General features: G+C 40.5%; 1 protein-coding gene across 1 annotated transcript in view; it reads right to left on the bottom strand.

Moving 5' to 3' along the window:
• Window positions 1-13,404, bottom strand: part of EML6 (EMAP like 6) — a 486,366-nt gene that overhangs the window by 120,552 nt on the left and 352,410 nt on the right. The window contains exons 19-21 of the mRNA XM_007937992.2: window positions 11,367-11,478; window positions 10,988-11,115; window positions 5,066-5,207 (exon numbers count right to left, since the gene is read on the bottom strand). Coding sequence (XP_007936183.1) covers window positions 5,066-5,207; window positions 10,988-11,115; window positions 11,367-11,478 — 382 coding nt within the window. The remainder of the gene's footprint in view (window positions 1-5,065; window positions 5,208-10,987; window positions 11,116-11,366; window positions 11,479-13,404) is intronic.

Below are 13,404 nucleotides of genomic sequence, written 5' to 3'. Positions count from 1 at the left end.
GCCCTGGAGAGAACAATCATGGGAGAAGGAAGGGCTGCTTATGCACAGGGGACAGCTCATGGGGCAGGAAAGTATGGAGGGATGGAGAAAAAAATAAAAAGAAAAAAGAAAAAAAAATCTGAGCAGGGTGGGGCAGGGCACCCAGGCTCCATCTAAGCACACAGACTGGGATGGAATTCCTGCCAGCCCAGAAGGTGGGTGGGAGTTTGAGATAGACGCACCTCCATTCACCAAGAGGGTCTGGGATATAAGAGTAACACGGGGGAATATTGCACCTTTCTAGTCATTGGCATCCAGAATGTTCCTGCAGTACCTGGCTCTACTTAGAGCCTATTCTTAAGTCCCTGGAATCTGGGATAATGCTATTGCTTTAAATATCCAAAATGGTCAAACCACTAGTAAATATTCAAAATGGCTGCACCCTCCAGACAGACAAAAGTCCATAGCTCAGCCCACCTTCCTCTTCGCTGCTTCCCCTTTTATTCACCAGCCACCAGTGCAGTCCTCTGTGCAGCCCCTGGCTAGCAGGGCTGATTTTTAGGTTAATTCTTAGGTCTTAACACTGCTCGGCAATATCCAAGCTGTCTGTACTGTCGGGATGGTTGCGAGAGCACAGCTCTGTATGTCCCCTTTTTTGGTGTTTTCATGCAAATTCTTCTACTAGTTGGAGTTTAGTCCACTTCTATATCCTTCCCTTCACAGCTCAGGGCTCCAGGATTATCTTCTGTATCTGTATTAATTGGTTTCCCTTTTCTTTGTTGAAGAGGGTCTGTGCAGTCTTTCTTCCTATTCTGCTATCTTACTGGAACTCCTAGAGTAGGATGTATCTTGAATCACTGCTTTAATAGAGGGTGTGACTCAACTCACCACCCTTAGTTTCCTTGAGGGTATGGTCTGTATCCAATGTATATGTACACCTTGGCAAAGTTCTCTTTCTTGCTCTGGATTTTGCACATGGTTCATCATCATTTGACTTCTGGTTCTTGTGACTAGAGCCAGCAGTCTATCACCTAACCTGATTCTTCAGTTTCTGTAGCCTTGTGAGCCAGTAGCCCATCTTCTGATTCGGGTTTGTCAGCCCCAGCAACCACATGAGTGAGGAGAATCCTCCAGACTGATGCCTTACCCATGAATTTGGGACATGCCATCCTCTACAACCATGTGAGCCATTTCCTTGGTGGTTCATGGGTTCTGTGAGCTATTACAGAAAATCACAGAAGCTTAAAATGCAAAGGAGAGTACTGAGGGGAGGAGTATTTGACATTAAGATGATGCAGTGGTACAGCAGTTTGCAAAAGTTAGACATCTGGGACATCTTTAACCTCCACCTCAAAGGGACCAAGGAGTTCGGGTGGTGTAGTGGTCAAGGCACGTGGCTAATAACCAAAACGTCGGTGGTTGGAACCCACCAGCTGCTCTGTGGAAGAAAGATGAGATAGTTTCCTTCTGTAAAGATTTTCAGCTTTGGAAATTGAACGTGTTAACTATGAGCTGGAATTGACTCAATGGCAGTGAGTTTGGTTTTTCATAGGGACTAGCCTTGTGCTGATGCTTTATGTATTTTTGCATGATCATTATATAAAAAAAATATATTTTCAATTTTTACATGGTTTATACATTCATTTCTTAGTATCTGATTACCTGGGGTTTTCAGAAGACAAGTGGAATGAGGAGAAGAAAGAAGTGAAGGAGAAATATTCTTGTCTCTGCTTTAAAAAAAAGAGGTGATCTTTAAGAAGGTGAGCTGTGTAACAAAATTTTCAGAAACCATTTTTTGGGTATCATGTCTTATACGTAAAACTTGCTTGACAGAACTTAGGAGTCCTACTGCTAGTCATCCAATTCTGTAATCCAGGGATTATAATCCATAATTCTGGAGGTGAAAGATCTTGTTTCTGTCTCTTCTGTCATAGAAAGAATAGAATATGAAAACTATTCTCTCAAGGGGTGCACTGGCTTGGTGGTGCTGCATGCGTAGTGCCTACCACTGCTCTGTAGGATGATGGGGGGACATTTCTGCATAAGAATTATAGACTTTGTGGTTATATGCTTAATAGGGATTTAATTTAAAATGTCTCCCAATTCCCCTAACTGCCATTCTTATTGTCAAGACATAAGTAAGCACAGCCCAGGAATGGAGTAATCATGTGAACATATCAAACCACTGATCTTCCTTAGGAACCTCTCTGTAGTGTTCATGGTATGCAGAAAGCTATTTTCATACCAATAACTTTAAACTGGCTCATCTAAATTGTATCTTCATTCATGTACTCAGCAAACATTTATTTACCTGTTATGAGTCAGCATGGTGCTAGTGTTGAAAGGATAAAAAGAAAGAGCGCCCTGGAGGAGAGTCATCAAGATTAGGGAAATCATATAATTTATCACCCAAACCAGGGCACTTCTGAGAGTAAAAGGGAGTACTATTAATAATTACACCATGACAACAAAAATAAACTGAGATAAATGTTCATCCTATCTAAGATATGTCAATAGTTATTCTTGTGAACTAACTTTTAACCTACTGAGTAAAGTCCATTGACTGTCACTCAAGTCCTCCACAATGAACATTTGGTCTGTCATCTCTCCAATATAAATTACTATTAAAAACGATTCATCCTTATAAGGGTTAAGAGGATCAGCTATGGAGTTAGACCTAGGTTTGAATCCTAGCTTCTCTGCTTACAAAGACTCAGAACTCTGGTTAAAGAGAAGAAATGGCAGAGAGAGGCAGCCTCACACAGTAACCATAGATGTGCTCCCTGGACCCACACTATCTGGGTTGGAATTTGGTTCCACCACTTACTAATTGTGCAACTTTGGGCAAACTACTTAAATTTCAGTGCCTCGGTTTCCTAATCTGTGAGAGATAATAATATCAATCTCACACATTAAATCTCATAAAGAATAACTGTGAAGTGGTGGTACAGTTTCTGGCACAGCGATATTAACCATCATCATTATTGTGCTGTTGTTGTTGTTATTTGCCGTCAAGTCAGCCCCGACTCATAGCGACCCCTCCTTGGGTTTCCGAGGCAGTTATCACTACGGAAGTAGGATTGCCCAACCTTCCTTCCAAGGAGTGGCTGGTGGGTTTGAACCGCCAGCCTTCTGGTTAGCAGTCAAGTGCCTTAGGCACAATGCTACCAGAGCTCCTATCATTATTGTAGGCACCTTTTTTTTCATTATATCCCCTATAAGCTCTCTTTACCTCTCTGCCTATAAAACTACTCGGCACAAATATTTTCACGTCAGATCCCAATCTCAGCCTTTCCTATCTTACGAACTGTTATTTCTTGAGCCTTAGTTCTCATGTCACCTCCTGATAAATCTATCCATGGGTGTAGGCCTCCTCCGGACTTGCAGAGTACCTTGTTTGCCCCTGATGTCTTCAGTTTGTGTCTCCCCTTCCATTCTCCACCCTTCTGCACTCAGAAGGTAACTGGAGGCTGGTCTGCATGGAATGTGTGTACGGACTTCCTTGCCCTCTGGCTTCTGGTCACATTTGGCCAAAGGGGAATATGGGCAGAAGACTGCAGGGATGAACAATGAAAGAGGATGGAGAGGTTGCAGTATTTCTTCCCCCAGCCACCTTCCTGTGGGGTCACTGTGTGCTGAAGATCATAGCTCCTGTCAAGCTGCCATCTCACACAGCTCTCACTTTCAAGATCCTAGCAGACACTTCCTCTTGCTCCTTCAGGCCTAGGGCTGGTAATAGTACCTGAGTGTCACTAGCCACATAGTGCTGCACTATCCTTGGTCATGTCCCTACACCTCACTCACCGCTCCTTATAAACAGTTCCTTTGTCAGACTCTTCAAAGTACTCAATTTGAATAAGCCATCTGTTGCTGGGGTTCTGCTCAAATCTTGCCCATCTCTGACACTAGAGATGAGGCTATTCTATTCATTTTGGTATCCCCAGTGCCTGACCCATAGAACCTACTTGGTAAATTTGCTGACTTTGTACTTCTTGGCACACCTCTTAGTGCATAGAAGTGGTCCAGTGCATATAGGTGCTCAATACATAGTTACTCAGTTCCTGATAATTAAATATTATTTTGTCTGTACATAGTTGATTTTTGATTTTCAGTAATAAAATAAGTTCTGGAGACTGTTAGACATAAAAATAAACAGCATTCTTTAAAGCTTTTGTGTTTCAACTGACTCCCCCAGTTTTCAGTGAGAAGAGGAAGGACATATTGCCCCCAGGTGGCAAATGTCTGTGCAGTGCAAGGAAAATGAAATGAACAAAAGAGCTGGTGCAGCATGGAATCAGGCTGTTGTCCTAGAATAACTCTATGCGCTTCGCTATGACTCTCTAGCAACAAACACCGAATTTCCACTGCCTAGTATATTTTCTGGCATATAACAGGTCCTTTCAATAACTATTAAAGAGCTCTGGTAGAGCAGTTGTTAAAGCATCAGGCTGCAAGCCAAAAGATCAGCAGTTCAAACCCTTCAGCTTCTCTGAGGGAGATAGATGCGGTAGTCTGGTTTTGTAAAGATTTACAGCTTTGGAAACCTTATGGAGAAGCTCTACTCTGTCCCAAAGGGTCACTATGAGTCACAGTCTACTTCACAGCAGTGTTTTTTTTTTTTTTTTTTTTTCCCCCAGTAAGTAGTACATTAACATGGTTCAGTTCAAAAGATAATAAAGGCTAGTCAGTGGAAATTATCCCTCTCACCTGTTGTCTAGCTTTTCAGATTCTCACCTCAGAGACAACCAATGTTTTATAAGTTTTTTACATATCCTTCCATAGATAGAGGGAGCTCTGGTGGCACTGTGATTAAAGCATTGGGCTCCTAACCAAAAGACGGGTGGTTTGAATCCACCAGCACTCCACAGCAGAAAGATGAGGTTGTCTGCTTTTGTAGAGATTTACAGACTTGGAAACTCTATAGGGCAGTTCTACTCTGTCCTATAGAGTTGCTATGAGTTGGAATTGACTCGATGGCAGTGGGTTTATCAATTACTATTAACAGATTGACTGACTGACTGAATGAATGCAACACATTCTGTTGTTTATAAATACTTTTGCAGATGTGCAAGGTGATGTCATTTACCTTTTTTGAGTTTCCGTACTGCCAGCATCCGGTGCTGGGAGGACAATTCCCAGATCCGAAGCGTTTTATCGTCGCTCACTGTAGCACAGATGGGCAGGAGAGGATGAGCTGCCAGACCCCATACTTCTCCTTCCATGTGTCCCTGGGGGAGAGGAAATGGGGCAACATAAGCTCATTTCGTTCTTCTTGGCTAGCCCTTCGTCAGCCTGGTGCTGCATATCCAGCCCGAGAGTATCCCAAACAGGTTCAAACCTTGATAAACACAGCTTGGGCTTCCTTGAGCCATAATGATTACAACAAATAATTTTTAATTTGAACTTAAATCTAAAGCTAGGCCTACATGATGCCAAAGCATTCATTTGGAAAGCAAAACATGGACCAATTGCTTAGAGGTTTTGTTTAGATGATGCTAAACCTCTTTCCATTTAGAAACATCTGGCTGAAGAGTGAAATACCCTCATTTTATCCTGCTGCTTGACACTGAACAAACACAGTATATATGTACAACCTAGTAAAATTCCTTGAGCATAATGACACAAATTACTTCCTTCAATAAAATCACGTTTCAAAATATGTAGGTACCTCCTATGTTTGTCAGAGGAACTGGACAGCAATATTCTCATTAATTTAATGTTATTTTAGTACTTTGACTACATAGTATTTGACAGAAATAAAGAAACTTCAATTTTCACTTCAAGTGTCCTGAGTGCAGTTCAGGTTCAACAATTGTTCACAAATTAGTCTACCCGTATGCCCACAGTGAACATCAGAAAACTGAAAGGTGCTTAATCTGCTTTGGGTCAATTCCTTATAACTATATCATCTCCTGAACACACTTAACTGGCTCCGAAGAACTGAGATCAATCATATTTTTTTAAAAAATGAAAACAAGTCTGAGTCCCGTAATTCACCACTCAGTAAAGCAGTGGAAAGAATAGATTAGTGTTATTGAGCCATAAAATGGGACAGATTGTTTATTTAATTTTTGTTTTTAATGGCTAATTACAAAAAGGCTTTGCTTAGTAAAGCAAAAAGGAAGATTATACGTAAACATATGAAAGGTGTTTGTAGCTGGAACACATTGTGGAACAGGTGGCTTTCCAAAGAGAAATTGGATGATGAAGGTTTAACTGGGAAGCTGTTAGAGCAAAACAGTAATTTGGCTTAAGATACAAAGTTCCAAATCCATATTTGGCATCCAAATATGAGGGGATGAATGGTGTCGACTTTGTTTTTGAATGTATTGGATTTTGGGGCACAATACATCTCTAGTTTTCTAACTATTGTCTTCAGAAGCCACTGCCCCTGGGTCACAGTCAGAGAGGATGGGTCAGGTGCCAGCCCCTACTCTTCAAGCACTTGGGCTCTGCTGGGGGCCATTTTATGGCACTGAGTTCCTTTGTAATATTTTGTTTGAGGACGAGGTTCTAGGGCTCTGAGATCACTGCTTCACATATTGATTTCAAAAGTGTATTTCCTTAATCTAGTAAGAGTATTTTAATAACGTGTAACATTGTGTGAATAAGGCAGTAATGAGCTTGGGATTTTTCTTTCCTACTGATCACTCATAAAGCTGATAGTAAACACTGCATAACTGAGAAGTGAGTACATCTGAAGTACACATAAGAGGGATTTTCAAATGTACCACATGCCCCTCCTCACCTTCCAACACAGCTTCTCTTCTCTTAAATAAGCAATCCACTTGGACTAAATGGGAGAAAAATGTAGGACAAAATTCAAAATCCCCCAAAAAATGCCAGACTTATTGGACCAGTAGAGACTAGGGGAACACCTGAGACTATTGCCCTGAGATACCCTTTAAATTTGGAACACAAACCACTCCAAGAAGTCAATCAAAAGACAGGTGGCTCATAAAATAAATAATATCACCTGTGAGTACTGTGCTCTTCTAACTAATCATCTAAACGCAACCAAACAGTAAACATTGATCCTAGACCAAAGATGAGAAGGAAGCAGGGGGCAGGGAAGCTAAATTCATGGAAACAGGACAATTAGAATGAAAACAATGAGAATGCTGAGAAACTGTGAAAAATGTAACCAATGTCAGTGAACAACATGTATAGAAATTGTTCAACGAGAACCTAATATGCTGTGTAAGCTTTCACCAAAAATACAAATAAAATATGCATTTTTTTTTAAAAAAAAGACTTCTCTTAATATTTACCAAATTATTTTCTAAAGATTAAACCAATTTATACTTCTACCAACAATGCATAAGGGTTCCTATTTCACCATAACCTAGATTACACTATATATTATGATTTCTTTTTTAAAAATAAAACATGCTGCTATTTTGAGAGCCAAAATAAATATATCCTCATAACTGTTTCAAAAAAAAAAAATCAATCCTTCTGACAGTGGGATTGTTAATGGTCTCAAATACACATTGCCTCTAATGTTCTTTGACTTTCCCTGAGTATCTATTCTCTCTTAGCATTAAGGCAGTGAGCCCTGCAAGAACAGGAAGCACTTGTTCTACCATGCACTGCACCTTGCATGGGGCAGACGTTGGCAGAGGCCCAGCAGACAGGGATTGAGTTGAATTACTGAGTTCTACCGGCGGCTCTGAGGGAGAAAGACCTGGCATTCTGTTTCTGACAACATTATAGCCTAGAAAGCCCTATAGAGAGTTCTACTCTGTCACATGGCGTTGAGTCAGAATCTATTCAAGGGCACCCAACAACAACAACAACCAGAAGTAATGGCAACTGAGTGACAGAACAGAAGGAGGAAAGAGAGATGCTGAGTAAAAAGGAAAAAGAATGGTGCAAGTGTAGGTGAGCAAATGGTGTCTGCAGACATTTTGTCTGAAAGCTCCACTAGCCCCATAGCTCAGCAGGCCATGTGTCTACACTGCTCTCCTGCAGTATTCACGCTAAGAAATCTTTGAGGACAGGCTGGTAAGAAAAAAAAAAGAGGGGGGAGGTTTTGGTTTCTGACAAGGCTTGGTTTCAATCCCAGCTCTGCCAGCTATTAGTGTGTGGCTGTAAGCAATTTACTGGGCTTTGGATCTTACATCTATAAAATAATTTCAATTGCTGTGGACGTGAGGGAGAGATTTTATACAACAGTATTGCCTGACACATAGTAGGTGCTCAATAAATTATTACATTTGTTATTAGAACAATGGAAACAAATATAGGAAATAATAGAATTGTAGACAACCCAAAAAGTAAAAATCCTGTATTTTCCAGTTTAAAGCATATTTAAACAAAATTAGCTCAACTATAATCTAATACTTCTTACAATTAGAAAAGTTGAGCATTGACATCTTATAGTACAATTTAAGTCATGTTATAGTTTGTGTCTTACAAAATTTAGCTTTCAAGCAGGCATAGAAACTACTTAAACTCTTAAACATTTAGGGATTAAAAAGAAAGCAGCGTTTTCTTTAAACTATGGTCAGAAAGAAAGGATGAAACATTACAAAAGCAAGAGCAGCTGGAGAACAAAGAAGTCACACCTCAAGAGGCATTTACAACACGGTTCTCAATCATGGCTGCCTGGCAGAATCTGTTATAGAGCTTTTGAGTTTTGCTTTTAATATGGATCTGTTTATTTGTTTGTTTAAGCAGAGATTCTAATTTAGGACATCCAAGGTGGGGATTGGATACATGTATTCTAAAAATTTTGTAGTATGCTCAGTCATGTTTGTGCAGACCTGTTCCCAGGTGTGGCAACAGAGGGATCCTCTCCATGAGATTCTGGGGTTCATCCCTAATATAGCAAGGCTGCAGGCATGAATCAGAGCAGGGGAAGGAAGTGAAGCTCCTCCATAGGACCTGCCAAAGTCCTTAAGCTCTTACAATTTGTGCACATTCTTATGATTCCAACTTCTGGGTGCACACTCTTACTCCTCATCATGCCATCTTCTCTGTACAAGTAAGGTCTCAAACCAAAAACCAGACTCACTGCCATCCAGTCGATTTGACTCATAGCAACCCCTCTTTGGGTTTCTGAGACAGCATCTCTATGGAAGTAGATTGCCCAATCTTCCTTCCGAGGAGTGGCTGGTGGGTTTGAACCGATAGCCTTCTGGTTAGTAGTCAAATGCCTTAGGCACTACATCACCAGAGCTCCCAAGTAAGGTCTACCCATCACCAAATTGGGCCAGTCTATGCACTGGAGCTCTGGTGGTACTGTGGTTAAAGTATTGGGCTGCTAACCAAAAGATTGGCAGTTTGAACCCACTAGCCACTCTGCAGGATAAAGCTGTGGCAGTCTGCTTCCATAAAGATTTATAGCCTAGGAAACCCTGTGGGGCAGTTCTACTCATACAGTTTCTATGAGTCAGAATCAACTTGATGGCAGTAGGTATCCATGCACTTCCACGCAGTACCACCCCTCAGGTGAGAACTGATAACTTCCTTGCTCCTTGAGGATTCTGTTGATGTTTACTTTAATCTTCAGGGAGAGAAAAGGTAGGGACAATGTGATGTGTTTATGTGAATCAAGGCTGAAGCCAGAAGGAGGCACAAAATCTAAGAAGGCATTCACTCTCACAGTCACACAGCACTTGTATACTTGGTGTGTGGGGGGCAGATAATTGTTCTTTTAGTTTTATACTTTGACAGATTGAAACTATGCTCAAGCAACCTCAGCAACACCTGGATCCGATTTAGATGATAAAATGTGAACTTTGAGAAGATGCTGTAATGGGGTGAGGCTCTTGGAGAATTGAGAAAAGGGGATGCATTTTGCATGTGGTGAACCATTGAGGGCAAGAGGGTGGACTGTAGTGGACAGATGAGGTGACCCTCACAATCTTCCTGGTTTTCATACCCTGTGAGTGTGGCATGACCTGTGACTTGTTTCTAATGAATAAAATATGGTAAAACTGATTGAATGTACATGATTACATGTATGTGTTGAAATGCTTATGTTACATAAGGCTGCAGTGTCCATTTTTTTCTCTCTCTTGCTGGCTTTGAGGAAGCAAGTGGCCATGTTGGGGAACTCTGTGGGACAAGGTAATGTGGGCTGCTCCAAGGAGTTAAGGATGGTCTCTGGCTGACAGTCAGCAAGAAATGGAAGCCCTTGAATAGGAAAGAAAGACATAGGGAAAGGGTAACTAGAGGGAGGAAGTGGGATTATGGGGATTGTAGGCAATGTCATGAAATAAATGTGCATGAACTGTTGCATGAGGAAATGAATTTGCTCTGTAAACTTTCACCCAAATCACAATATATAAATAAATAAAGGGGTGGAGGGAGAGAAAATGGAAGCCCTTAGTCCTAACGGCAAAGAACTGAATTTGGCCAACAACCTGCATGAGTTTGGATGCAGATCCTTCATCGGTTGAGCTTCAGATGAGACCACAGCTCTGCCTAATATTTTGATTACAGCTTTGCAAAACTCTGAGAAGACAATTCAGCAAAACTGTGCCAAGATTTCTGATCCACAGAAACTGTGAGCTAGTAATTGTGTGTTGTTTTAGGCTGCTAAATTGGTGCAATTTGTGGTGCAATGGATTTTCTTTTATGTGGCCTTTCTGGCCCTGGGTTTGTAATTCTCCCAAGATGACTGGTCAGGCAGCAATCTTGCAAGGGATTTGTTAGTTTACTATTCATATAAGTGTCTTGTAGGGAATTGGTCAGTTTACCATCTGCATAAGTGGCTTGAAAATCCACCTAATAGGATTGGTCAGTATAGAAAAGCCAGTAGAGTCCTCATTTTAGATAGCAGAGCCCTCATTCTAGCATTACAAGCAATTTTATTACAGCTCATAATTTTGAGGCAGCAGTTCACGATCTGTCACACAACAACAGGTAACTAATATAGTACTTGCATGACCTGAATGTGAGTGTCTCCTTTAATTTTGTACCTTAAGCACCTCCCTCATCTCACTGTGGCCCCAGTTCTGATGTGAACTGTGGTTTAGACTATGTACAAACAATGTACCTGAACCAGCAGAGTCATTGGGCCGCTCTTATCAATTTCCAGGATCTCTCCATTTTTTGTTCCCACCAGGATATGTCCATGTCCCAAAGTGATGGCACGAATTGAAGGGTTATCTTCCAAAAGCAAGCCTGAAGGAGGGAAATTGTATTTAACAGAATGAAAAATAAAAGACTATGACTCTTGGTATAAATTTGGATATTATAGTTCCAAAGTACTAGGCACTAGGCAATCATTCTTAGCATTTCTACCAGGGGCCAGGAGCTCTGAATGTAGAAGGAAGAAAGAAAATTGATTTGGAAATTCTTTTCCAAGAGTTTTCCTACTATCTTCTCCATTACTATGAACAGAAAGATTTCTATTGCATATTCCAGACTGGCACCTTTTGAGCTAGTTGACAATGCTGCTCTTTTAATGGCATAAGTCTTCAAGCATCTTTCAAACATATCATCCCAGAGCTCCACAATTCCATCCTTTCCACCTGTTACAAAACCCTGTAGAGGTACAAATGGGAAGTATTATATACACATCACAATGACCCACTTGATTCCAACTTGGGTAAGGTTATTTTTTGTGTGCTTTCTTCCTAAGTATATAAGACTAAAAAATCTGGTGATAGCAACCCTGCCTCACTTCTCTATCAGGATTGAGTGTATTCTTATTGTGTCCATTGCACTTTCCTCAGGCTGTTGGTTAGCACTTGTCACACTGGGTCTTGGATGTCTTGGTTTCTGTGTTCAGTCCACCAACTAGGATCTGAGTTCTTATGGGACAAGGCCAGCCTCACTTGCCTGTGATACCAAAGCCTAGCAGAGTTTCTGATATGTTCCTACAAAATGGACTTGAATTAACATCATGATTGAAATTTACTTTTAAATATTTATAGTTTCTCCCAGGAGTAAACACCATTATTTGTTAAGGGCTACTTAATTACTTCATATAAGGAAACTATCCTATTATTTTCTTCAGTATCCCTCAATGTCCACATAATTAGAATCCATATTAATTTCTACAAAATGTGGAAAGTAAAAAGCTTAATATATTGGATATTTTTTACTAAACAGTGATCTTTAGTTTTGTTCTAGGCTACACTTTCTTGGCTTTACTAGCTTTCCTTTTTGGCAACTTACGTATACCAACTGTTCTGATTCAGAAGAGTCTTTTTTAAAGAAAAATCTGAACAATTCATTCTATTTTCACAGAAACTTGTAATTTATTGCCATTCAATGTAGTCCATAGGAAACAATATTTTGAAGTTTATGACATTAAATATCTTTATTCTTATTATAGCATTTTCACCAGAAAGATTCAATTTCCAAATTAAATTTAAATGTGGTATATTACATTGTTATATCCTTGTCTTTTCCTACGTTTTTTTTGCAGCTTAACTTACCTAGTAATAAAACTAAATTTTAACAGGACCTACAGGAACTTTGCATTTTGCTTTAGTCTTTTCTAACAGTTGCAATTTATCCCCAGCCCCCCAAAATTTGCCAGTAGAAAACAGTTGAAACACTAAAATAGTCATTATAGTTGTACACTAAAGGAGAAGCTACTTTTGTAGTGAGGTCAAAGCATTACCTGGGACAGGTAAGCAAACAGTGAGGCTTGGCTAAATTAAGTGTGTTGGGTGGCTCAGACTGGAGGTCAAAGACCACAGACGGATCACCAGCAAACTAGTAGTGAATAAAATACTGGTATTTACTGGCAAGTTGATTGAAAAAGTGTTTTAATAGCACTGAAGATGAGTGCATCTTTATAAAGAAACACTGCAATGCAGGTGTGTACCTGGAGAGACTGAAACAGCTATGAGCTGGAGTGGAAATGACAGCTGGCAGACAGACTTTGCTGTAACATGCTCGTTTAAGTGACGCTATCTACACAGGAGCACATCAGTTATGAACAGAGATTTTGGTCAAACTGACATGTGGGATAATAATAATAATAACAACAACAATAAAAACAACTTTGCACTTCCAGGTCTCTGCCTCTTGTGCCACTGAGGAGAAGGCAACCCTGAACTATTTCCCAGGACTCTTCTACCATGTGTCTACATTTCTCCACACACTTCTTATGGGGTTCTTAGGAGTGACAGCCAGGAAGAGCACATGTGAAAAAGTAGAGAGATATGGTACATAGAGAAACATTATAAATGAAAGAGGAAATGTGAGAATGTTTGTGCTCCTCTCCTTTTTCTCTGAACTGGAGGTTCATGGCAACTACTTCCTGATCCAAGCTATATCTTTTTTCATATGCAGGCATCCTCTCAGTGTTCCTTCCTAAAACAGCCTGTTGTTGTTGTTATGTGCCGTCAAGTCGGCCCCGACTCATAGCGACCGCTCCTTGGGTTTCCGAGGCAGTATCACTACGGAAGTAGATTGCCCCATCTTCCTTCCGAGGAGTGGCTGGTGGGTTTGAAC

The sequence above is a fragment of the Orycteropus afer genome, unplaced genomic scaffold (genome assembly GCF_000298275.1).
Source record: "Orycteropus afer afer isolate SDZICR_OR568_19922 unplaced genomic scaffold, OryAfe1.0 scaffold00046, whole genome shotgun sequence".
NCBI lineage: Eukaryota > Metazoa > Chordata > Mammalia > Tubulidentata > Orycteropodidae > Orycteropus > Orycteropus afer.
Note: the sequence above shows the minus strand (reverse complement) of the source record. Positions and strands in the feature narration are given on the sequence as shown.